Source organism: Chinchilla lanigera, unplaced genomic scaffold (genome assembly GCF_000276665.1).
Source record: "Chinchilla lanigera isolate Chin_1 unplaced genomic scaffold, ChiLan1.0 scaffold00046, whole genome shotgun sequence".
NCBI classification, from domain to species: Eukaryota; Metazoa; Chordata; class Mammalia; order Rodentia; family Chinchillidae; genus Chinchilla; species Chinchilla lanigera.
This window is the reverse complement of record NW_004955447.1, coordinates 10,010,190-10,038,106: the sequence shown is the minus strand read 5'-3', so window position 1 is coordinate 10,038,106 and position 27,917 is coordinate 10,010,190. Positions and strand designations below refer to the sequence as shown.

Sequence of the window (27,917 nt, the reverse complement as noted above, 5' to 3'; positions counted from 1 at the left end):
GCTTCCTGTGGTACTGGTGATTGAACCCAAAGTTTCTCTACTACTGAGCTATATGCCTAGCCCTTTTTTAATTTTATATTTTGATGTAGGGTCTCACAAAATTATCCAGGAATGAAAATGATCCTTCCCCCTCTGCCTCTTATGGTGCTGGTAGTACAGTCATGCAACGTGATGCCCAGCTGGGATAATAGTTTTAAAGCACATTCTTTTGCCTTAATGAAACTAAATTTAAGAATTCTAAACATGATATAATTTTAGTAAAGAGAAGAGGAAATCCTGTTGAACTTGATGGTCTTGGAAACATTTTTTTTTTTTTGAGAAAACTCTTAACGTTAAAAAATGAGGCATTTTTACTGTGTGAGTTTTCATCCTAAACTGCACAGAGCTGCAGCTAGGAAGAGTCAGTTCATCTTTTTCCAAGTAGGTTCCAAGTAGGATCTTTAGACGTTGGGAAACTGTTTTGGAGAAACATCACATAAATTTGTCTTACTGTACTCTTATTTTCCATTCTCTCTATATTATCTCAAAATTAGAAAGGAACAGTTTTGTCTTACAGTTTGAAAATATGTTTTACAGAAAGCTGGTATTTTTCACATCTTTTTATAACCACAACAATAGCCATCTTGCAGGTGTATGATTCAGGACACTATCTTCTTCCATTTCTAGAATGTCAGAAAGCTTTTTAAGTGCTTCTGCACATTTCAAAGAGATTGAAAATGTGACTGAACTTTTCACTATGAAACCTCAATATCACAGTTAACAAAGTGACCTCACTTTTTGTCATTATTGTGCAAAGTTGTGTGGAGTGTCTGGTACTAAGAATTATTTTCTTTTCTAAGAAGTGCATAGGCTGAATGGAATTTTCCAAAATTTTCTCTCTTTAGGGTCAGCTATGCAGATAGATGACTAGATTCTACTTTATATTTTTAAGCTTCTTAATCTTCAATATCATCTAAAGTTTAAAAAAAATCTTCATAGAGCTCAGGAAGGTGATTTGAAACTTCATTTTTCACATTTCAAGAACCTAAGAGCTAGAGCAAACATTATTTTTCCCATGATTCCATGTGTCACAATATTCTGTAGAAATCATGAACAGTAGTAAGGTCTGACAAATTCAGATCTGTAGTATGTAAGCTCAACTCACTGGCCATCAGAAGTTCTTTTCCTTTGACCTTCATGACATTTTTACTGTGATCTCTGCTCAGGAAAAGAAACTCTACTCAGGTGCATTAATAACCAAGATACCTAAATAATGCTGCATGTTCATTCTTGTGGTGGACACAGTTAATTAAAAAACCGCTATTTTTTCTTTTTTTATGTTAATACTTATTTGATTTTTCATATCTGTTAAAATTTGTCTTATATAATTGGGTGCTCCTACATTTGGGGCATATATATTTATGATTGTTATCTCTTCCTCTTCAGTTTTCCCTTAACAAGAACATAGTGACCATCTTTATCTCTTTTGATTAATGTTGGTTTGAAGTTCACCTTGTCTGCAAACAGAATAGCTACTCCTCCTTTTTTCTGGGTTCCTGTCACATGGTGTATGGTTTTCTGTTCTTTGACTTTCAGTCTATGGATTTCCTTTTGAGTTAAATGGGTTTCTTGTATGCAGCATATTGTTGGGTTTTATTTGATGATACACTCTGTCAGTCTGTTTCATTTGATTGGTGAATTGAAGCCATTTACATTAAAGGTTATTAATGATATGTATAGAATTATCCTTGTCATGTTATTTTCCCACTGTTGGTTCTGTACTTTCTCCCTCTGTTTAACCCCTTGGTAGTTCTTTTCTATTGTTGGTCTTAAAATTGTGATCATTTTTATCTCTTTGTAGAATATCTTTCAGTACTCTTTGTAGAATTGGCTTGGCACTCATGAATTTCTTCAGTTGATCTTTGTCATGGAAGTATCTTATTTCTCCATCAATTTTGAAAGATAGCTTTGCAGGGTACAGCAATCTGGGTTGGAAGTTATTATCTTTCAGGACCTGAAATGCTTCACTCCCAGGTCTTCTTGACTTGATGGTCTTTGTTGAGAAGTCTGCTGTGTTTCTGATGGGCTTTCCTTCACAGGTGATCTGTTTCTTTTCTCTAACAGCTTTTAATATCTTGTTCTTTTGCTTACTTTCTGACATCTTGATTATTATGTGTCTGGGTGTAGGTTTATTTTGGTTATGGCTATTTGCGGTTCTATATGCCTCTCTTACGTGTATATAAGGTTCTTGTCCGATGCTTGGGAAATTTTCTGCTATTACTGTTGCAAATAGTCTTTTTATATCATTCATGCTGTCTTCTTCTCTTCGTTGATACCTATCAACCTTCTATTGTTTTTCTTTGCCTCCTCTTACAGCTGTTGAATTATTATTTGCTGTTCCTTTATTATTTTTAAGAGATCTTTTCTTTCACTATCACTAGCTGCAATGCTGTCTTCAAGGTCTGAGAGTCCATCTTCCATTTCATTCAAGCAGTTCTTCCAGCTTTCAATGGAATTTTTAATTTCCTGAGTGTCTCTTTAAATCTGTTTCATGAATTCTAATTCTTTCCTATACTGTTCATTTAAGGTTTCATCATTTTTCTGTCCTCTATTTTTTTATCTATGTCTTCTTTTGATATGTCCAGCAATTATTTAATTATAGTTGTCTTTTCTTTTTTTACTGAGGAATTATTTCTGACCTGATTTCCTCTATAGCCTGATGTAGTTGGTTCTTTACTTCAGTTGCTGTCATTTGAGATATCTCAGGTGTGTGACTTCCATGTTTTTCCATGTTGATGTTTCCTGGACTTGTTCTGGGTGGCGTGTTTGGCTGAGATTGCATTTTGCTTCTTCTTTTTGTCATTTTCAAATCTCCCTAGGTTTTGGGTAATTAGGTTCATTCCTGAGATGGCAGCAGGGGGTGGAGCCAGAGGACCTGGGCACCCCAACTTAAAAAACAATAGAAAAATAACAACAAAGACCAAAACTAAACAACACAAAAGCAATAAGAATGATACAGAATTTCAAAACAAGATGATAGGAAATTAACAATGGTTGTTATATTGCATATTGTTATCTTCAAGGAAGTTAATCAGATTACCAGATGTAAAAATGCAAGGAGAATTGATGTCTTTCAGAGGCAAATTAAAGCTTTTTTGAACTGATTTATAAAACTCGCCTGTCATATCCTAGATTTGTGAGATTAGGATCCTAGCCTTAGGTACATGTGGATTCCTATAACCTTCTCTTCTATGCCCAGTCCCAGGTTAATTTTACACACTGCACAGTACACCTGGATTTGGTTTTCTCCCTTACCTAGTTTCATGTGTTCCTTCATTGTATCTTTAAGAATACACAGATGGTTAGCTTTATTTTCAGTATTGTCATACAAGATTTGGTGAGATGTTCACTCATTTTCATCATGAAATTATTAGAAAACATTGAATATTCACAATATAAACTAAAGCGGCAGTCTTCACAGGAAGCACAATAGCTGCTTCACAGGCAAAATCAAAGTGGAGCTCAGGACCATAACACACCTCATTTGTGTACTTGTGTCTATTATCCATAGTCATGCAATAACCCATGATCCAGAAGTGGGAGCCAAAAATCACGGTCATCAACATCAACAGTGAGGGAAAATCCACTTGTGTTCCTACAGGATTTAAGAGGCAGAGGCAGGAAGATTACAAACTCAAGATCATTCACTGTGTACGTAGCAAGATCCTATCATGCAAAAAAAAAAAAAAAAAAAAATAGAACATCAACATGAGCCACTCAGGAAGGTTAAGAATCAGTTGGGCTCAGTAGTATATTCCTGTGATCCCAGCACTCTGGGAAGCTGAGGCAGGAGGTCTGAGAATGTAAGCCCAGCCTGGACAACTGAGAGACTTAACAAGACCTTTCCTCAGAAAAAAAAATATAAAAAGGGCTGTGAATGTAGCTCAGGATGAAGGCCATTGGTTCAATCCTCAGTCCTGGAAAAGAAAAAGTAACTGCTCAATGATGTATCCATTTACATTAAAGATGGTGTTCACCCTGTAGTTTCCAGGCTGTCATATGGATTTTGTACTTTTTAAAACTTCTGCGCTCACCTCTGAACTAGGGCCTTTTCATGTCATGTCTTAAGACTTTTATCATGATGTAAAATTTCAGAGCTAAAATGAGTACAGTATCAGGCACACCTGGGCCTCTGGTCATTCCATTGCTGATCCTAATTCTACTGTACACCACTGGGATGAACTTGGGCAAAATCTCCTGTGCTTCACTTTCTTTCCCTGTAAATTGGAGAAAGTGCTCTCATATTACTGTCGGTCTTTTGCAGGGTATCCCAACAGAAGTAAGTTCTGATAAAATGTGACATTTTGAAAGTTAATTCTAAAAAAATTTAAGCATTTTTTAAAAAGAAAGTTACTTAACTATTGTCATTTTTAATTGTTTTAACTCAGAAATGCTAATGATGAAAATTGTTTATTTCATTTCTAGCTTCATTTCTTGCCTTTGTAGATATTTCAAGAGCCTTCTCTACTGCTTGGTTATTTTATTTTCTTTAAACATTTGAATTGATCATTAGCTTGTTTATATTTAATCAAAATAATGTTTCCCTTTTAGTATTTAAATTTAATTTTGAGCTAGTATAAGGTTCTTAGTTTTAACATTTTTCTTAGTTTCCTTTATTATGATAATTGTGGATCTGGTTCACCAAATTTGGTGAAAAATATTTTTAAATTCACATTAACAAAATCTCACACACAGTAAGAGTGTTCTATATTATACTTCTATAAGTAAAACACTTTTGTTCAGTAAGTTTTACTAAATCCAAAGGACAGTTAGATTTAAGTGTTTTTGTAGATGCTGACTGACTAGAATTTCTCTTTTATTAATGAAAGCTTGAAAATAGATTCTTTTTTATCTGATACAATGTTTGAAAACTTTTGGTAGGTTTTGCTGGTTAATAAATTTACCACTGAGACTGTAAGAAACAGAATCGTATTGTCCTTCTTATGGCACTACTCAGTGACATGCACCTTGTTCTGCATAGGAAATCTCAGTTTCTTCACATCATTGAGCCTTTTCCTTTCCCAAGAGGTTGTGAGTGGGCCTATTTGCCTGGTGACCTGGTTTTCAAGATTTAGAGAAATGTCAAGAACTTATTTTATAGAGTTCATGCCACATTTATCAGAAAATAGGCTTTTTGCAATCCTACTGGTTTCAGTGAAATTCACAGTCCAAACCAGGATTTTAGGCTCGTAGGAAAGCAAATGTTCATACATTTGAATTAAAACACCTCCTATTAGATATATTACAAATATTTCATAACAAGGCATGTTTAGGAAGCAATTTAAAAATCATATTATTGTACTTTAACAAATGTGGCTGAATTTTAAGTTAATGTATGATTATGCACCAAATTATGCAGAAAGTAAAACAGATTCTTGATAATTACTGGCCTGCAGTTAATAATTATTGTAGCTTGATTTTTCAGCCAGTGTCTGAAAAACTCTTTTAAAAGATTTTTAAACAAGAAAAGCACCTTATCAGAAGAATTTAAAGTTAGTACATAGAGTTTGTGTCTCATGTAGAAATATTTATGTAATTAAAATGAAAAATATTTTAAAATCTATTTCTCTAGGTTGTTTACTATCTTTTTTTGCTAATAAAATTAGGAATCTGAAGACTTCCTTGTAAAGTTTTTCTCTACTTGCATTGAGTTTTATTTAAATCATGAAGCAAAAGTTGCATTTTGTTATTTTATGAACTTGGTCTTTGTTTCATTAAATGCATTAGTGGCTTCCACAAAACAGTCTTTTAAGGCATATTTTCCCCTGACACCCTTTTGGGGCATTTGAGAACTCTGTCAGCTTGCTATAGTGACAAGACAAAGCAGATTGGGTGGAATAAAAATAAAAGGGAATGATGTTTTCAGTTCTTCTGGAAAAATACCCAGAAGGGAAATAGCTGGGTTGAATGACACCTCTAGTCCTAGTTTAATGAGGAATCTCCCACTGATTTCCACAGTGGTTGCACCAGTCTATACTCCCACCAGCAGCGGAGAAGCATTCCTTTTTTCCTCACATCCCCTCCAGCATTTGCTACTGGTTAATTTCTTGATGATAGCCATTCTTTCTGGAGTGAGATGGAATCTCAGTGTTGTTTTCATTTACATATCTTGAATGACTAATGATGTTGAACATTTTCTCCTGTATTTATTTACCATTTGTATTTTTTTATATGAGAAGTGTGTATCCATCTCAGATGCCCATTTTTGGATTGGGTCTTTGAATTTGGGGGCACTGATTTTTTTAAATTCTTTATACATTGTAGACAGAAGTCATTTGTCTGAGGGGCAGTCCGCTTAAATCTTTTCTCAATTTGTGGGTTTTATTTTTACTCTGCTGGTGATTTCTTTATAAGTGCAAAAAGGTTTCAGTAAGACAAGATCCCATTTGTTGAATCTTTGAAGTATTTCCCATGCAGTTTCGTTTTTGTTCATGAACTCTCTGCCTACCCCTATGTCTTCAAGATTTTTAACCTGTTTTCTCATCCACTAGGTTTTGTGTTTCTGTTTTAATTTTTAGATCCGTGATCCATTTTCATTTGAGTTTGGTGCGTGGTGATAGACATGGGTCTAGTTTCAGTCTTCAGCATGTGGAAAGCCAGTTTTTCCAGCACTATTTGTTAAAAAGTCTATCTTTCTCCCAGTGAACTTGTTTAGCCCCTTTGTTAAAGATAAGGGAGCTGAGTATGTTTGTGATTGTAGCTGCATCTTCCAGTCTGTTCCATAGGAATATATATGTGCCCATGCTAATAGCAGTGCAATTTGTAATAGCTAAATCGTGGAAGCAACCCAAATGCCCATCAACTGAGGAATGGATAAAAAAGTTGTAGTATTTTTGAATAATGGAATATTACTCAACTATAAAGGAAGATAAACTCGGGGATTTTATAGGTAAATGGATGCAACTAGAGACCATAGTCGTAAATAAAATATATCAGACCAGCACGTGTAAAAACTGTACTGTCTCTCTAGTGTAAGAATCTGAAAGAGTGAAAAAAATCTAGGAGGTACAAAGACATTATGAAATGAGAAGAAATTGCTCAAAAGGAAAGAACAACTGGAATGAGAGGCAAGAGAAAAGAAAGAAGGAGGAAAATATGTATATATGTATACACATGATAGCTAAAATAGTTGTACTACTGATTTCTTTTGCTTTATTGAAAGGACCAGCTAATGTTTAATTGTTTGATCAATCTTACATACCTATATTTGATTATCTGAGTAACCGATTTGAAGATGTCTATGTGTAATACAATAACCATTGTTAAATTTCCTATCACCTTGTGTGAGATTCCGTATTGTTTGTATTGTTTTTGTTTTATTTTGTAAATGTATGTGTTTGTTGATAAGTTTTTGTTTTTTTATCTTTAAAATAAAAAAAGTAAAAGGGAAATCAGAAGCTTTCTCTAGGTCTTACAAGTTGTTTGGCATTTCACACATGAGGAGGAACCTTATAGAAGGATAAAAAACAAAATTTTGTTTTTGTAAAAATTTCCTTCTAAAGAGGAATTGCAGGGCTTCCTGAAATTACCTTGTGATGAATCTTTCTGCCTTTGTCCTCTTGGATCTCCTATCATATCTCCCCACCCTACCTTAGGAAGCTAATTTCTTTCAGGCTTTTTATTCTTGGTTTATTTTTTGGTTTTGTAAAATTTCCAAGCATTCCTTCTGATAAATTATATGGGTTTATGGTATAGGTCCTAGAAAAAAAATTAACTGTAAATCTCTGTTATTTGATTTGCCTTTCTTTCTAAGTTAAGGAAGAGTATATCAATGAAATTGTTCCCCTTCCTATTTTATTATTGAAAAGTTAATAGGTAGTAATGAAAGCAGACTTCAGGTTCCAGGGTTAAAATATGTCTTCTGCAGATGTGGGCATTTCATGGCTTTAATATATTAGTAGCACAAATAGTAATGATAATATAAACTGAATTGCAAATGTTATAAAATAAAACTAAGTAATTCGTTAACTAGTTAGAATGATATTTGGTGTCCTTAAGTTAAAATAACTTTAACATTTATTGTCATTATTGTTAATTTTCTGATCTTTTATCGTCCATAGAGTCTCCTGATTATTTAACTGAAAGTTGCTTTTAGATATCAGAAACAATACAGACTGCATTCTGATTAGACAAAGATATAAAAAAAATTGGCTTTTTACTGTCACACATATTATGTTAATTGTCTTACTCCTGTGTGGGTGAGGTTTCTGGCTTACAGAGGTAAAAATCAGATCTCCAATTTAGGATTGTTCCACATACAAATTTTCAAACTTAGGATGCGAGAGTAGTACACATTCATTAGAAAGTATACTTCTGAATCCTGAATCTGTGTCTTTTCTGAGGTTCCTGTTGCACAGTGTAACTCTTTTGCATGACGCTTGTCCATGGTAGCAAGCTGCAGCTCCAACTCTGGCATGTCATTCTCAGCTAAAGAACCCATGCTCTACAGGGCTCAACACTGCTAACCCATGATTTTCAGTAGGTTTCTTAGTTACTTTCTTGTCACTTGACAAAAATACCCAACACCCAGTCAGCTGGCTTCAAGGAAGAAACAGAATGGCAGAGGGCCCTGGGTAGAGGACAGCGGCTGGTCCCATGACAGCCAGGGCGCAGAGAGAGGAGGGAGGAGCCAGGAAGGCCTTTATACCCTTCTAGGTCAGTCCCCCATGACCTGCTCTTCCCACAAGGCCCCTCCTCTCTGAGCACATTTACCCATGCATTCTTCAGTGGATTAATCCACTGGTGATTAGTGTACTCTCATGACTCAGCCACCTTCCAAAACCCAACCTCCACACACATGGGCCTTTTGCAGAACATTCTAGATCTAACCCAAAGCAGTAGGGTAGATGTGTTAAATGGATTTCCACTTACCATATTTTCACTTGAAGATGGGCTGTCCAACACAACCCATCATAAGTTATGAAGCATCTCTAGTTTGTTCAAATGACAATGGGAGCAAGAAGGTATAACCTTCCAAGGTTTACCTTAATATTCTCCTACTTGCATCCATACTTTTAGCTTTGTTTCTGTTAGTGTTTGACAGTGTGACATTTCAGGAGATCTTAAAATATTTTGATGCAGTGAAGTTGTCATTCTCTAGCTCTAACTCTCTTTATCTGTCATCTTTGCTCAATATTTCATTTTAGATATATGTGTGTGGCTTTTGTTTTATATTGTTGCTTGTTGTTTGTTTGTTTAGACAGGGGTCTCACTATGTTGCCCAGGCTTGATATGTTGCTCCAAACTCCTGGGTCCATGCTGTCTTCCTGCCTCAGCCTCCCCAATAGTTGAGACTTCAGACACTACCACTGCTATATCCTCAAAATTTTTGAACAGATGATTTAAGAACCAAAGAGTTCCAAAAGCTGTGCCTTTGGCAATGTGATACAAGTTGAAGTTTGTAATCAAAGAATGATTCATTTTTTCTCAATCAAAACAATAACTGCAAGTGTAGTATACTTTTTTCTCTAGAAATTGAGATATTGCTGATCAGGAAAGAAAGAAACATCTCACTGTCCTGGGACTTATGTTCTAGTGGAGAGGGATGAAAATAAAAATAATAATAAAGCATATAAGTAAGTTTTAAGGAAAAAAGTAATGCAGGGAAAGCAAGAAAGAGAGAATGGGGAAAACATGTTTGTAATTTTGGGTAGAGTAATTCAAAATCCTCCATGACAAGGTGACTTGTGAATGGAGGACGAAGGGAGGATAACAGCCATGAAAGTATCCTTTGAAAGGCATGGCAGCCAAGAGGACATCAAGGCTACACCCTGGGACTGTGAGGTCCCTGCTGTATTAAAGAACAAAGCTACCAGTGTGGGAGGAATGAATTGAATATGAGAGAAAGCAATGACAGGGATTGAGATCTTACAGAGTTGTGTGGGCCTTTATAAGGATTTTAGTTTCTATTTTCTTTGAGATGAGAGCCATTAGAGTCTTTAATCAGAGGAATAATGTTGTGGCATATATTCTTTTCTACCTTTTGATTTAATTGTAAAAATTTTATTAGTATGTGTGTGCAGTACGTAATGATCACATTCATCACAGGTAGTTGATACCTGTCCATGACACTATTTAAAAAGAATTTCTCTGTGCTGCTGAATATACAGAGAGGGGCTTAAAGTCAAAGTAGAGAGATCAATTAGGAATCTATTTAAACATCAGATGGCTCCAACCAAGTTGGTGCAGTTGAACTGATGAGAAGCTATCTGATTTAGAAGATGAAATTTACAGTGTTTCCTGCTGGATTAAATGTTTTCTGTGAAACAGAGAAGTCAACATGACTTCTAAATTTCAGCTGGAACACTTCAAAGAATAGAGTTGCTATTTATTGACATTGGCAAAATAGAGGGAAGATCAGATTTGAGGGCTGTGGAGGACAGAGCAGAAGGAAATCACTTTGGGATGTGCGGTACACACATACCTTACTAAAAATGTCCAGCTGGAGATTGCATGAATCTGACAGATCAGTTCTAAAGATTTGGTACAAGAGGTATGGGAGTATAAAAATTCAAAACAAAGTATTTAAAGGACTGGAGACATAGCTTAGTTCTAGAATGTTTGCCTAGCATGCCCAAGGCCCTCGGTTCAGTCTTCACACACACACACACACACACACACACACACACACACACAGACACCCCTTCAATATAAAAAAAACTTATGCATCATGCATAGATATAAGCTGGAATATAAGATTAATAAGATGGATATGATTTTCGTTCTAAAGGTACAGAATTTATGTGATTGAGGTATAATTTTTGCAAACCTGGAATCTCTAAAGTAGAAATCCTTTTCCATTTTCATATTGTTACAACTACATGTTGTTACAACTATATGTCCTTACAAACCCTGGAGTTATATTTAATTGGCTAACCTCTTGAAGGGAATTTATTTTTTCAACCACTAAACTCCTAGAAGTTCAGTTATGCAGACTATTCTACAGTAAACAAGGTTCTTTAAACTTATATCTCATATCACTAATGTCTATTTTTCTTTTCTTTTCATCTTATTGATAAAATTTCAGTTTATTGATAAAATTTGAGTTGTATCAGATGGGTGCTTCTATCCTAGTAGTGTATACATTCAGATGGTCAGTGTTCAGTGTTCTAAGCTAAGCAGTCATAACTGAAAGGTGAATTTATCACTAGCCTTCTGTGTGCTATGTTTGAGTGGTACATCCTTTTACTACCAACATTCTGACATCTGGTATTTTTCTAACAGTGAATCTGCATAGGGTTTTTGAATGCATAAAGTAAATACATTTCTAAGAATTCAACTCCCCAGACAAAAATTGGAAGGTTTTGCCCCTTCTCCTTTCCTTTCCTTTCTTTTCCTTTCCTTTCCTTTCCTTTCCTTTCCTTTCCTTTCCTTTCCTTTCCTTTCCTTTCCTTTCCTTTCCTTTCCCCTTTTCTTTTATTTTTTCTTTTCTTGCTTTCTCCCTGCCTTGCCTTTTCTTTTTAACTCTTTCTTTTCTTTCTCTCTTTTCTCCTTCCCTTCCTCCCTCCTTTCCTTCTTCTCTTCCTCTCTCTTTTTCTTCCTTTTCTCCTTTCTTCTTTCCTTCTCATTTCTTTTGTGTGCAGGTGTATGATTATGAGACTTTAAGATTCATTTGCAAATGTATCATTCTTGCCATTTTCCTTATTACTGAATGCTGCTGTGCTGAAGATCGGTGCTGGATACCTGATCAAAGCATTTTTCCTTTGAGTCAAAGAAAAGAGTAAATAGCTCTCCACTCAGAAACATTAACCACTGTCTGTTCTCGTACACTAGAAGGAATTTAAGCCATCAGAGGCTTAATACTGCTTTAGTGGTATCCCCGGGAGAACAAAGCAGTTAAAACAAAATTTCTTATTTTTTTAATGATTTTCACTTCTTAGGAGAAATATAGTCAAGAAATATAATTGAGTGTTATAGAGGAAATATTTCTAAACTGTTTCATTGCCTGGCCTAGTGGAGGTCTTCATGGAATGGCAACTGGGAAGTCATATTTGGTAGTATGAAAAATGCTTGCATTCAGATTACAGCGTGAGGGGCTGGGGATTTAACTCAGAGGCACAGCTCCTGCCTGGCAAGTGTAACGTCATGAGTTGAATTCCCGGTACTGGAAAAAAAAAAAAACAACAACAACAACAAAAAATAAACCAGATCACAGCATGGTGGCTCACTTATAAGAATTTTTACATCAAGATTAATCTCTAAAAGTATGAAAAAAAACCTAAAAACAGAAGACTTAGATTTTTATGCATTTTTAAACTGGCCTAACTTAGTGGGGAAGGTAATTAATATAGTTACTTCCATCTCAAAATCGACAAAAGTATGTATGATCTACACAATTGAAAAAGGTATCAAAATACATCTGCTTGTTTTCTATTAGATATTCTTTCATGCTTACTACTATACTTCTAGCTTTCCATATATCCAGAAAGTCAGTGTCACTGGTCTATATCTTTTATATTCTGCCACACATTATATCATACTCTTTAGATTCTTTTGCTTGTTGCTGTGAAAGCACATATTAGATTTTTGGGAAGTATCTATGTTTGTAAGTGTAAATCTAGGGGACTAATTTTCCACTACTTTTTTAGAATTATGTAGAATTATTCACTTATTCATACCTCATTGATGAAGTTAGGTATCTAGATCTTTTCTTTGGAATGGACAATCTATGGTAGTTTCTCAATTGTACTCTCCTCTTTTGGCATACAGATGTGCTGGGCCACCATGAATTCTAAAGCTTCAAACAAGTTCTTTTGTTTTTTTTTTTTTTTTTTTTTTTTTTGTTTTGTTTTTCTCCGGTACCGGGAACCGAACTCATGACCTTGCACTTGCCAGGCAGGCGCTTTTGCCACTGAGCTAAATCCCCAGCCCCCAAACAAGTTCTTTTGGATGGAGGCAAACTGATATAGGGGGAACACTGAATTTTGAATCTTAAAGACAGAAATGGAATAATGTGCAGACCCTAGAACAGAGCAAATATGGAGGTCATGGGATCTTTTCCAATGGAGGCTAGAAAAGGCAGCTTCATGAGGCACAGATGTAGTATTCATGAACTTTTTCTTGTTTCTTAGCTCTACTATCTGTTTTATGCTGTTATTGGTATAGTGAGTCTGAAAACTATTTTCCATCTCTGTATAACAGGCTCTATTAATTTAAACCCCTTCAAGGGTCTCAATTCCTGATCTCTTTAAGCCATTCAATATGAATATAAATCCAGTGAATATCCTCATTCTTTTAGATTTTCCCACTAAATAAATGGCACACCATATGAAGCAGTTCATCCGAATTAACTAGGGATTTTTATAAAAAATGCTTACTTTTATGAACTCAACTTGAAAATTTTGATAAAGGTTTTACAGGACACAAGATTGTGTATTTTATATTTAAAAAACTCTCTAGATGATTCAAAACCCAGTGGAGATACCACTAGAGCTTACACTTTTGAATAGCGTACACCCCAGCAGGAGTTACATGAAAAAATAATTTAAAAGTAACACTGGTTAAAAGACCAAAGCTTTTCCTTGAAATATTTGGCTAGACTTAAACTGATCTGTTCCTGCTATTTATATCCTGAAATATGTGCTCTGAGAAAGAGGGAATGCTACTGACATCCCTGAAAAGACCCACACCTTAGAGCAAAGATCAAATGCTTTAGCTACTGGAGAGAAAACCCGAATGATCAGTTCATTTTATTCACTGTCGATGAGGAAGTCATCTAGTATGTTATTAAAATCGTGTTTCCTGAACCCAGACCCTTTCTCATTGGTGATGCACGATTGCAACTTACTGGCTTTTTGTTGTGTTTGCAGCACAGCGACGCAGTCCACGACCTTCTCCTGGATGTGATCACGTGGGTTGGAATTTTGCTGTCGCTTGTTTGTCTCCTGATTTGCATCTTCACGTTTTGCTTTTTCCGCGGGCTCCAGAGTGACCGGAACACCATACACAAGAACCTCTGCATCAGCCTCTTTGTAGCCGAGCTGCTCTTCCTGATCGGAATAAACCGAACCGACCAACCCGTAAGCCCCCTGCGCGGACTTTGCTAAGGAGCTCTCCCTTCTGCGTGTCTATGCCACCAGTTCCGGAGACACCTGTAGTCAGGGCTGGAAACAGCCTTTCTTTCAGCTGATAGTGATTTTCAGATCTTAGCTTTTATTTTTCATGTTCCATTATCATAACGAGGCAGTCAGTGTGACGGGTGAGATGTACATTTCTTTTTTATGTATTTATGTTTGCTTATGACAGCAGTTTTTGGTTTTTTTGCCAAATTGTGCAGCAAGTACTGAGATTTTCCATGTACCCTCCTCCTGTACACGTGGACGGCCTTATGCCGGGCCAACCCTGCCCTCAGGAGGGGTGTGCTTGTGACACAGTGAACACGTGCTGACACATCACTATTCCTCAGAGCCCGTGGTTTCCGCTTCACGTGGAACTTACTGTAGCTCTTGTCCATTCTACACATTTGGAAATATGGATCGCAACACAAACCCACTCTTAAAATAACACAGTGCCTGAAAATTCTCTATGCTCTTCCTCTCCTCCTAGTCATCCCTCCTTCCTTTTGAAGCCATTTCAACCCTGATTTTTTTTAACTGTCTCCATATTTTTACCTTTTCAAAAATGGCATATGGTTGGAATTACGTAGGATGTAGCTTTTTCAAATTGGCTTCCATCACTTATATATATTTAAGTTTTCTCTGTCTTTTTTTTTTTTTTTTAAGCACTGAGTCATCTTGCAGGGCATAATATAGGACATATAATATTTAACTGTTACCCTTAATCACTATAAGTACTCTGAAGATAGAGTGCATTATGATTCCTATTAGGGCTGCAACTACATTACTAGAATTTCAGATTTTATTGAATGAAAAAAATTGAGCACATTATGGAGTGCCTATGTAAGTATGGAAGTAATTTAATTCTTATTCCCATCTCTCTCCATACACACACACTATGCACACTATAAGCAACACAAACTTATAACTTTATAGTTACTAGAACCGGAAGTCCTCATGAAGTACATGTTTCTTGGTTGCTTCCAACTTCTGGCGGTTATGAACAGAGATGCTATAAACATCTCTATATGGTGTGTCCTCATCAGCAATCAAGGAGATAGACATTGCTTTAGACCTTCTGCTTCACAAGCATGTCTTTCTAAGGAATTTCATGTTTTCATTCGCTTTTTATTTATGTGTATGGTACAGGGACTGAACCCAGGATCTCACAGCAGACAACATCCCAAACCCTTCTTGATTTTAATTATATTTTGAGACACACTATCAGTAAGTCACTCAGAAGCACAGGCTCAACCTCAGAGTTCCGTTTCAGCCTCCCAGAGTGCTGGGATTATGGGCATGTGCCATCACCCCCCCCCCGTTTCATTAAAATTTTATTAATTTTTAATTTGTCAATCTGAATGTTAGGGAGAGTTTAGTAAGATCATTTAGAGAATAGCAATATATCATTTCTAATAGATATACTTGGGGTTTTTTACTATTATAATGTACCTCTAAAACTATCTGCTTGTCAAAAATAGTTTTACAATCCGCATGTCAAAAATATTTTTTCTGATTGTCATTTTTAGGAAACAGCATAGACTACAAGTCAGTTTTAGGACACATGAGCTCCTCCTACGTTTCGTGTGGCACTGTGTATTTCTTGGATTCCATTCAACTCTAAGTGCAAACCTTGTTCTTTCCTACTGTCATGCTGAAGAAAGGAAAGGAAAAGAGAAGGAAAGAGAGAGGGGAGAGAAGAGGAAAGGAGAGGGAGGGGAAGAAAGACAGAAAAGAAAAACTGGAGCAACACTAGCCAATTGGTTTTGGTAAAACTGAACAGGATATATAAATAAAATCTAACGTATAAGACTGGCTTTATGCCCATTCCTAATGGTTAGAAGGTCCTTTTCTTTGACTTATGATTCATGTACATAGTGTAAGTTTGTTCTTGTGATTAAACTGCAAAGCAAAAGAGAATTTTTGTTTTATAGACTTCAGTGCATAATAAAGAGTCCACTGACTTAATGCTGTTCTCCAGTATATGTCCATACATATGGAGTACTTTATAATAAAAAATGAGTTAGCTTCATGTCTGTGATTTTACGTTCATGATTAATGACTGTAATGGATACAGTTATAGTGAATATATTTTTAAGTGGCTATTATCTACTCATGTGACAGCTTTTCCTGTAAATTCATGCAAATGAATAAGCAATCAAAGTCCACATTTCTTTTCCCTAAAAGTAAAGCTGTATCATAACAAAAACTTACAGTTTCAGTTCTAACTCGACAAAGCAGTAAATGAAAAGTTATATTAATTTCCCAGCCTATATAATTTTGTTCTTTGTGAACCTGTGATTCAAATACTGTGTGATTTCTTTTCACTTAGAAATGTTTACTTTTGTTTCCTGATGTTATACATGGTGTCCTCAACCTCATTAAACATCAAATATTGCATAAAACTAATTTTTGCCAGGAAACATAGAATAGTGATTGATATGGAAAAACATGGAACATAGAACACAAGTCAGCTGAACTTGTCTTTTCTTTTATGGCTAGTTTTGGTGTTTTTGAGACCTAAATCTCTCTCCTCTCTCAGAAATCTCATGCTCTCATGTCTCTTCCATTACCCTCTTTCTAGCCCACTGAAAATGACTTGTAGTTGACTTATTTCTTAGGGATCTTACTCATCAATGAATACATACTACTCTGACCATGTTTGTAAGTTTTTGACCTTGTCTAGAAGGAGCTACTGAGTTTAGTCAAGACTTCCTCTAAAAAGGAAGAGCATAAAGGAATTAGAATTTCAAGAACTAATGTAAGAATGGGAAATTAATAGATAGCTGGCTGAAGCTTATAGTACCGTGTGGGACTGGGGTTGGAACTCCAGGGCATTCACACTGAGCTACAGCCCCAGCTGGTTGTCATTGTTGTTTTTCCTTCATTTTTTAAAATCTTGAGAAAAAATTTTACTAAGTAGCCCAAGATGAAACTTGTAATCCTCTTGCCTCAGTCTCCTGGAGTGGAAGGACGACAGGTATGCACCACCACAACTGACTATATTTTTTTAAAAATGGAAAGCTGTCTTTTTAACCAAGTTTTTCTAGATCGTTAGTTAGTACAATAGCAAAAAAAAAGAAAAACTAAGAAAAAAGGAAACCTCTGGAACTTTATTTTAACCAGATCCATTTTTACATTTGAGCAGACTAAAATTTCTACTGCCACCTAAATTTTTTTCTGGAGTAAGTCAAGAAATAAATAAACAATTCAATTTATTACTAACATAACTTCAAACAGTCATTAACGTTAATATTATTCAATCTTAATAAATTTTATTCCTCTCAGTTTTAATGTTTCTCTTTCATTTATAGTGGAAGAATTTACGAATTGGGGATGTAACTATCCATTGGCAGTTAATAGACATTTTTCCTACTATGTCATAATTTTTCCTTGTTCTCATAGTATGGTATCATCCATAAGCTATTACTGATGTTCAGGACACTTTTGAAGATACACTGCATTCACTTAGTTTTGATATTTGTACCATAAGAATCGTACCTCAGTGATTCCCCTGCAAGTCTGTTTTATACTGCAGTACTGATAAATATTGATTTCAGTGTTATGCAGTTGACAAATAGTCCCTGGGGTAGACATTTGACCGAGTGTTTTATTCCTTCCCCTAGATTGCCTGTGCTGTGTTTGCAGCCCTCTTGCATTTCTTCTTCCTGGCTGCCTTCACGTGGATGTTCCTGGAGGGCGTGCAGCTCTACATCATGCTGGTGGAGGTGTTTGAGAGCGAACACTCGCGCAGGAAGTATTTTTATCTGGTGGGCTACGGGATGCCTGCACTCATCGTGGCCGTGTCAGCCGCAGTGGACTACAGGAGTTACGGAACTGACAAAGTGTGAGTGGACCGTTGTTTCCTTCCCACCCCCGTCCTCTGTGTATCTAGTTGAAATGAAAGCTTGGATTTTCTATTACCACAAAATTTGATGAAGAAACTAGAAAAAAATGGTATTCTCCAATGTCTGGCTATATTTTTAAGACATAACAAAAATTCTTGAAACTCAATAAGTTTCTTTTGAAAAACAGCATATTTTTCTGCATCACACTGAGCAATTGGAAGGATGATAATTTTATTATTTGTCAGGGCACTGAGGGTTTTGTCCCACGCAGAGCTCGCTAGCTGTACAAACAGCTGTGCTATCGCAGGATGGTGCACTGCCCAACACTGGTGCTCTTTCCTCCTCCTGTAATTTCAGTCGTAGTCACTGGAATGCTTTTCATATCTTCAGCAAGACAAATGTAGGTAGAAGAAAGGCTTGTGTTTCTTTATTTTTCCTACATGGGTTTGGGGTGGGTATAGTAGCTAAGTTTGTTTCCAATATGACTTTAAATTGGTGAGACATATGTAAAGAAATGTCCAGCATACTGGAAAGTTCAGTTGAAAATGCTTTTGTGATATACATAAATATAACATTTGAGATCCTGAGAACGAATAAAAGTTTCCCTACAAAAAAGCAGAAAGAAGAACAAGATGGAACTCTGACAAATTCCCACATTTAGGAGAGACCAAAAGTAAAAATAAAGGCAGAGAGGAAGAGGTAACAGAGCCTCAGAAAGAAGTGTGGTATTGTTAAGGAAAATGAGAATAAGGTTCAGTTCTTTCAAAATCAGTGCTTATTTATGTCAAAGATAACTGAGGTAGGGTAGGTACTAAGGAAAGATCGCTTGACCTTTGCAAGGGCTATTTTGAGAAAGCGCTGGAAGCAGAAGCAAGATTGGAAGGCATGAAGAAATAAATTAGTAGTAACAAAGTAGAGACTTCAGATATATCTATTCCCTGAAGTAATTTGGTCAAAAAACAGTGAAAATATGAGTGTAAGTGATTATAATAATGGGGGAGGATTTTAAAAGATGAAGTCTTAACTATGTACAGGGTGAGAAGAATCAGGTTGATAATAGATTACTGGAGAGAAAAAGATCAAATGCCCCGTTTGTATTCTGTGTGTATCGGCTGAATGAAAGGCACAGGACTTCGGCAGTGGTGGTGAACCTATGGCACACGTGCTGCAGCTGGCTGCTCGTTATCTTTGAAAGCTCCACCACTGGTCTTGGGGCTGGAAGGATCTTACTAAACACAAGATTAAGAAGACCTTGAATTAGTATTGACATTAGCTTTGCAGTTCATCAAGCACACGATGTTCATATTACAGAAGAGAAAACCAAGGACCACATAAATTAATGCCTTAGCTCCTGTTATAAAGCTAGATCTTGGCAGAAGAGTGGTATACTAAGTCAGGTTTACTGCAAGTGAAGTAAGGTATTTTTTAAATGATAAAATGACCTTTCTATTCTGAGGTGGGTGTGAAGGAAACAATGAGGAAGAAAATTTTAACACGGAAAAATGTCCCCGTCCAGGAGAAGGTGCTCACTTCCGCTGAGTGAATATGTGAGGTCACATTGAAAGGACGGGAGATTTGAGAAGCTCTGAAATGAGCACTGTGGAGAGTGTGGCTAAGGAGCCAGTTAGACATTAATAAAGAGGTTTCCAAGCAGCGGCAAAGGCTCGGATGAGGTTAGATAACATCAATTTGTGCAGACGTTAATAAGCCGAATTTCATAACTTTCTACTGTGAACCCTTTTAATCAACAACCTGGACATGCTGGAAGTAAAGCAGCTCTCTTCGCAGAAATGAGGATTTCTAAAGGGAATGACGCAAAGAGAGCACCAGGATTACTGGGCAGATGCTTAGAATAGCGTATGTGTTGGTGCATAGAAACAATACAATTTCAAATTGACCAAATTATAAAATAAAATAAAATTTAAGAAAGAAAATCAAGGGCCAGGCATGTAGCTCTGTGGCTCAGTGCCTGCCTAGCAAGCATGAGGTCCTGAGTTTGACTCCTGGTCCCCCCTAAGAAGAAAAAGAAAGAAGACAATCTAAAAACTGTTATCTTCACCCTCAGTGCAGTCAGACTGTATAAAGCCATTTGTCTCAATGTTACTAGCAGCCAACCTTTTTAAATCACAATTTGTGCATTATAAATCAAATCTGAGTTCATTCTACAGATACCAGCTGTAGAAAAGACTACAATTAGGGGGGAAATATGACCAGAGGTTGTCTCTAATGATATCTTAGAAGACAAATGTTAGATTGACCATACCATTTATAGAATATCTTTTGTAATATAGCTCATGTGTATAAAATTCACTCCTTGAAATTATGTACCTCAGTTACCTTATATATTTGCAGCATTTTGCACTCATCACCACTAATATATTAAGATATTTTCATCTACTGAAAAGAAACCTATTAGCTTACTTCCCTGGATCATATAATTTTACATGTTGATTAATGCATTTTCCATTGAAAAATTAAGTTGAGTAATATAGTCATATGTGAGCCTATCCTATTTTGAATATTGTTCTTAAGTAGTTCCAATTTTTCTCTCTTGAAAGTATTGACCTGCTTTTGTTTTTGTTTAACATTTATTTTTTCCCCTCCTTACTTATTTGCAAATTTTCCTATTACTGAATGACTCTACTTGTTTGCTTTGTGTTTTAGTCATTCATTTTGAGACAGATGTCACTTTCTGGACATGGGAAACCATCTAGTCTTATAAGCAGTTCTGTTAAGTCTCTTGTGACTTTGTTAAAGCTTTGTCTATCACTGCCTTAATTTCCTGGACTATACCCGGAAGGTCTCAATTACTGACATTACTACTTTGTCGGAATAGAGGCTAACTTATTTCTCAGACACTCACTGAAACAAATGTTCATAGTACAGTTTTTCAATGATGATTTTCCCCAACCCAACGAATACCAAAATAGATACTACAGAAATTAAAGGATAGCTAAAAGAGAGATTAGAGAAATTTTCACTAAAATTTTATAAAAAGCAGGCATAAAACATTGTAGTATGTGTATACATTTTAAACAAGTTGTCCACATAAATGGCTTCAGAGTACATAGGAAAAATGTTTCACTTCTACAGGTTTAGTAGTTCGTCCAACCATCTATATATACACAGCAATGTTTTGATGTTTTGCTTATCAAAGGATCAGATACGGAGAGGAGAACAGTTATTCAGCCCCTGGTGTTTATTGGAGGAGCTGAAAAGAACTATAGTATTTCTACCAGGACTTAGTATCTTGTCAAAGAAATACGTGAACAATGATTTTTCACACAATTCACAGGGTTCTGCATATAGAATTATGTGTCTTGGTCCTTATTATCTTATCTGTCTTAGCTGTTCCGTTTTATAGTACCGTTGTTGATTTCTTTTATTTTATCTTGCGTGATCTTTCCCAGACCTTGTTCACCACGTAGCTCTTCATTTCATGGAACTCTGCTGCGCCCTTGTTTGTTTGCCAGTGTTGCTGTCCTATGTGTTGTGTTGATTTATTTGTAATTAAGATTACAAACTTACATTAGCCAGAGTTCTGGGAAATATTGGCAGTTGGGTTTTCTATAAATTCTTATGAAGTTCAAAGTAGTGAGTTTTGATGTCTTAGAAGCCTTTTTTACTTGTTTTTGGAACTTCATGACTCCTAAATTTTGTCTCCTCTGTCACAACTACTTAGAGTATATCTAAAATAAAATTATTTAATGTGTATTACAGTAATCCAGATTGTAAACATTTTTCCTTTTTATTTCCTCTTTGATGAATTCTTTCATTATAATAACAGTGAAGTTGTATATTTGAGGCCATTAACAATATCAGTAGCAGGTCAGATTTGTAAAAAGTACACAATCATAACAATGGCAAGAGATAGACCTAGAGATAAAATTATTTTGTAAAGTAAATAGTGTTATTTTTTTTTTTTTTTTTTTGGTACTGGGAATCGAACTCATGACCTTGTACTGCTGCAGGCACTGTGCCACTGAGCTATATTGCTGGCATAAGTATTATTTTGATACAGATAGAGTTAACCATCATATTCCAGCTTGCTGATGGATTATGATGTGATTTTCTATGAAAAATTATTAGGACTGTTGAATTTGTTAGTATGTACAAAGCATACATAATTTGATTTCGAGATGTTGCTTAGTTTGTCCACTTACAGTGGTTGTAAGAGTCATTATTTTCTGGTGTTCAACAAAATCATATTATCTAGCTAACATATACCTAAAAATGTACTTAAAATAATGTTTGGACACATTAACATGACATTTAAAATTCTACTTAAGTGACTAAAATTCTTTTTTTTTGTAAATAACCTTGACTAGTGGACCACAGAACAGTTTATTGCACAGTTAATAATGAACAATTGTTTTGGTTTTATCTCTGTTTTTGTATTTTTCTCTTTGCTTCTCACATATTCATATGGCCATTCAGTGAAGCCATTCAGTGGAATATTCTCCAAAGTTGATTATAGCAAAATTTGGCATTGACTTAACAATAAATCAGAGAAGACTCTTTTGGCTATTCATTGCTAAGTATATTGGTTTTATAACTTGAAAGTAATCAGTTCACTCAAACTTTACCTAAATATTATCCCAAACTGCAAGCCTATTACAGCTACTTTTTATTTAAAGAAAAAAATCAGGGCCAGGGATATAGCTCAGTGGCACAGCATCTGCCTTGCAAGTGAGGCCCTGAGTTTAGTCCCCAGTACCAAAAAAAAGAAAGATAAAAATCAAAGTAATAATATCTAGCATTTTCTTCCTAATTTCATGCATACAACTGGAAAAGCAGTGTGGGCCATCGTGAGTGGACTGGAGAAAGAGAAAAAAAATGCGAGTCAGAAGCAAGGACAGCGCTGGGAAAGGGTGAAGTTCAGAGAATAATCTCAGAGATAAATTATGGGCTAGAAAATGGATAAGGCGTTTCTAAAAGATATAGATTAAGTCATGAGCGTTTATAATCAACCAGAAATCCCAGAGTACTACAAGAATAGCCAAGCTCTTAAAAGTAATTACTATCACATTTTATGGTCTGAAACTTGATATAAATCATCATGAAATCATGATTTGTCTTCCCAGCTGGCTAGATGAAAGCTCTAAATGGGGTGTTCTTTGTTAGTCATGAGCCCCTAAATTCCTTTAGGTTCGTTTCATCAGCAAACCAGCATAAGCAGAGAGTTTATTATTGATTTTCTTTTACAAAAGAAGATTGTAGTATTATTCAAAGGACACACCAATCAAAAAACATTAAACTTAATAATCTCTGATAAAATATGTACAGACCTTTTATATGGTTGTAAACACTTAAATCTACTAAACATTTAACACAAATATACTAAACACTAAACACTTAAATCTACTCAAAGAAAATCATACTATGATTTGATGTATTTCTTAAGCCATTATTATATGACATTATGTTATAACATTTTATTGACATTAAACAATTTTATTGTTTGTATTATGATCAGGTATGTTCAATTATAGTTGGGCCAGTGGGAATAGTACACACAATAACTAAAGTGTGTTTGAGAGACATATTGAAGTAATCAGTCAATATGTATGTGGAAAATATATGTGCATATTAGTATACTATAGTATTAAAACTCAAAACTATATTCAGGCGTGGTGGTGTATGCCAGTAATCCCAGCGCTTGGGAGGTTGAGGCAGGAGGATTGCTATGAGTTCAAGGCCAGCCTGGGTTACAAAGTGAGTTCAAGGTCAGCCTGAACTGCATAGTAAAACTCTGTCTCAAAAAGACCAAAAAAAAAAAAAAAAAACCCTTAAAGGCCATGTTTTATGTGTATGTGTATGTGTATATGTATGTGTATGTTTATGAGTATGTGTATGTGTATGCGTATGAGAAACTAAGAACTTATTGTATCATGGTTTTACCACCCAGGGTCTTTATCATTGGACTTAAAATTGTCACTGTATTTTGTTGAACATAAATCTTCTATTATAAAATGAGCCACACAAAGGAAGAGTGTTATTTTTAAAATGCAATGAAATGTTATACCTAACATCAAGTACTGGACATGAATTCTTGTTGGGACCAAAGCAGTATGCTGACTTCCACAGATATCATTACACATGCAGTGATCACTTAATATGTAATTACTTCATCCTATGATATGCCTATAATAAAGATATTATTGTAAGGAAATTGAAGCCCTAATGTATTACTCGTTGCACTATATAGCACTATAGTTAGCTACCATATTGATCCTGCAATTGTACTCCTAGATATTTACTCAAAAAAATAAAGCATAGGTCCATATAAAAATGTATAGTAGTGCTAATAGCAGAATTGTTAATGCTAGCCAAAAACTGGAAGCATGGAACGTCCATCAACTGGTCAGAACATAAATACAATGGGATATCTTCATATGATGGATTAAAAATAAGGTAAAAAATAGATAATAAAATGTTATGTTACATGAAAGAAGTCAGTCACAAAGGATTACATATTGTATGTTCCCATTTATGTGAAATACCGGCATGGGGAAATCTTTAGGACAGGAATTACCCTGGTTGCTACAGGGTGGTGAGAGGGTGGGAAGGCCTCCTGGGGACAAGTGAGGCAGGTGACTGGGAAGCACAGGCTTCACTTGAATGTAACAAAGGTAAAACTAGGGTGTGTTAATGGTTCCACAACTAAGTCTACTCAGATAATTCAGTTGTACACTTTAAATGAGTGCTTTTTGCATATAAATTGTATTGCAATAAAGCTAGGTAAAAACACTAAAATTTTCATTGATATCAAGAGAAGATGTTACATTTAAGAAGATTTGATGTTTTACTTTAGACATGCTTCCATAATCTGTGCTTTATAAAAAACACATACATTCTCAATCTTCTACTGATTGAGAATTTATAATTAACTAAGTTATACCTCATTTGGTTTATAACATAAATCTTTATTCTCTTTCAGAAGCATCCAGTAGCTATAGGGACTTTGGAGTCAAGTTGACTAGAATTAAATTCTAGTTGCCCTGAATTTCACTTTCTTATTCTGTAAAGTGATATTTATTATATTATAAGGACCTTTCAAGACTGTTGTAATGTTTGAAACTGTGAATTAATGTATAAGTACATATATGTGTATGTGTGTGCATGTATATATATGTATGTAAGAATTATGTATGTAAATACATAACTGTCTGGCACATGTAGGCATTTATTAAATTGTAACTGTTATTACTGGTCCTAACATTTGGCTGATACAAGTGAAAAAATACAAACTTTATGATCAGGAACACTTTATAAAATTGTAAACCAAATTATATTAATAAGCATCCAATTTTTAGAGTAATGCTTGGAATTCTTATATCATCTCATATTAATTTATGAAAGATGTAATTATGGGAATTATGCCAACATGTATTAATAAATTACAGCAAATAGTACTATGCTTGCTTTTGTAATCCTTCCTAAGAATGAAAGATGTACTTTACTGGAGACATAGTGAAATTCTTTTCAAAAAATGATACATTGAATATATAAAGGTGACATAACTTGCATATAATAATATAATATAGCTAGTTTGATATAATACAGCTAGTTTTTAGTTGATATAATACAGCTAGTTTTTAGTTCTAAGTACCGTTGTTATTTTATATTACTTCAGAAACCATAGGTTTAATAGGTAGATGTCTGCTTTGATATGAATAAATTAAACCAGCAGCAAAACACAGTGCTCTGAATCATCTTAATGGTTTTGCATTGCTGACTTTCAATAGGGAATTATGCCCTGCTGATGTTTTAGGTATCTGAAAATATTGTAAAACATGATTTGGGTAACATTTATGTATGTTGGATAGTTAGTCTTACTATTTATAAAAAAAAGAATTATGCCATTTCAAATGACTGATGATAAAATGGTAAGTCCTTTAGCAAAAGAGCTTAAACCTTAGAAGTATGGTTTTTCTATTCTCCTACTTTGAGAAATGAATTTGTCCCATTTTGAAATATTAATTTGCTTCATTTTTCTCTTCTTTTTCTGAGTAAAGATAGTGCTTGTTGGATAGGTAACTGACTTTCAATAGGAAGATGATACTAGTATGAATGCTTTTATTATTAATTTCAATGAGGCTTCTTATATTTTGGAATGAAACTATTGTGGAGGAGAATAATAATGTATCTTTTTGGCTTATCACTAGTTCTATCAAGCATTCAGACCAGTAACCTTATATTAATTCAATAAGACTTTTTTATGTAATATATAACAGTATGTTGCTTTTATTATCTGAAAAAGTATGCTACAAAAATAGAAACTAAAAAGCATATCTGTATCACATAAGTGAAATAAAAGATAAATAAAGGTCTGTAGTATAGGACAAGTGCTCTTATTAATTTTAGAATATTCTTGGTATGGAAGGAATTTAAGTTTTCAACTATAGGTGTGGTATGATCAGCATACATTTGCTTTTCAAGTTTGGTTCAGTTACTTTTGTTACAGTATTTCTATAAAGGTAAGGCATAGTTATATATATTATGATTGAATTCGATTTTTAAAAAAATAAACAGTTGAAATTTAAAAGTTAAACTTCTAAAAGTACATTTAAAATTTAGACAAGAATGCCTATCAAAATTCCTAATTTCACCAATTAAAGATTGCTTGGTGGAAAAAGTCAATTGTATAAACAGTGGTGTTCTCCAATAGCAAGTCTGTTTGGCCAGTTGTGAAGCAAATTTTATTATTTTTAGTGTGATAAAATTTTTACTGTAGCATTTGTTGACTGATCTGACCCTGTCTCCTCTTTACCAATGGTTTTGGATTGTGTAAAAAAGACACGGAGTTGCCAGATTTCTAGACCATGATGAGGTGGGCATGCATATGAGCCCCATGTTGTATATTCCTCACGCCGAAGCCAGGGGAATCGTTTCAACACTGGCACAGTGAACTGGGGTGAGAATCATGCGAATTTTAAAGATAGGCAATGTGAAAGAGATGAAATACCGACAGCTTCGAAAAAGCCAGCGTGCTGCCAAAACCAACAGCAGGTGGGGCCATATGGCAATCAAATTAGAAACCACATTCTTGTCACCAAGCCTTCCAGGAGAGAGCTAAGCCCGGACAGTGCTCGAGCTCATGGAGACATGCTTTGCTCAGTAAGGTCTCGGGTATCATAGTGCATTTTCACTGTTCACTTCTGAAAGGAATTTAAATCTATCCCACCAAACAGTGAAGAATTTCCTTAAAGTATAAAAATAATTTCTCATTTCACTTTCATATTTAGAGAGAATTATACCAAAAATACATTTCCAAATAAACCATTTGCTATGCTGAGACTGTTTGCAAAGAAATAAAGCTTTGCAAGGCTAAATTGAATGACATTATTTTATTTAAGCTTCATCTTTGGTGACATGAGAATTTTATAATTCCGTTAGACTAAGACCCTCATTAGTAAGGTAATTAATGTTATTTGTATAAGATCTGAATCTGTAAAATGACATTTTTCAGAAGCTCAGGAAGTAAATTTCCCTATAAAAAGAATTTGCTGGAAGCATGCTATAGTTCTCAGGTTGACCTCCACAACTTGTTTGAGCTACAAACAAGAGATATGGAATTAACAATCATTCTCAAATGAATAGTTAGTATAGTATTACGTTGGTGCAATCTCGGCAACATCCTTGTGAGTGTGTGTTTGTGCGCGTGCGTGTGAATATTTGTGTCAGGTCTGATCTGAAGAAATTTCCCTATTCTGTCCTTCATTATTTTTACTCTCAAGGAAAATGAAGCGTTTTTGAGACTCTTGAGCTACCCAGAAAATTGTGCTGTTCCCTTCAGTTACTCCCTATATACCCAAACCCTTTTATTAGGGTGGCGATAAACGAGATAGTGGGAAGAATGAAAATAATGTTCATACTTTACCTTTGAGTCCCCTGGTTTGTTTCCGCTGTGGGCCGTTCCACACTTCTAGCTGCTCTAGACAGTGTCTCTGAGTGGTACAGCAAGAAGACAGCC

At 35.2% G+C, this 27,917-nt stretch overlaps 1 protein-coding gene across 11 annotated transcripts in view; it reads left to right on the top strand.

The window, feature by feature from the left end:
* Positions 1-27,917, top strand: part of Adgrl3 (adhesion G protein-coupled receptor L3) — a 796,065-nt gene that overhangs the window by 670,637 nt on the left and 97,511 nt on the right. For all 11 annotated transcript variants that reach the window (XM_005392863.2, XM_013518568.1, XM_013518570.1 and 8 more), the window contains 2 exons: positions 13,848-14,057; positions 17,720-17,940. In XM_005392863.2, coding sequence (XP_005392920.1) covers positions 13,848-14,057; positions 17,720-17,940 — 431 coding nt within the window. The remainder of the gene's footprint in view (positions 1-13,847; positions 14,058-17,719; positions 17,941-27,917) is intronic.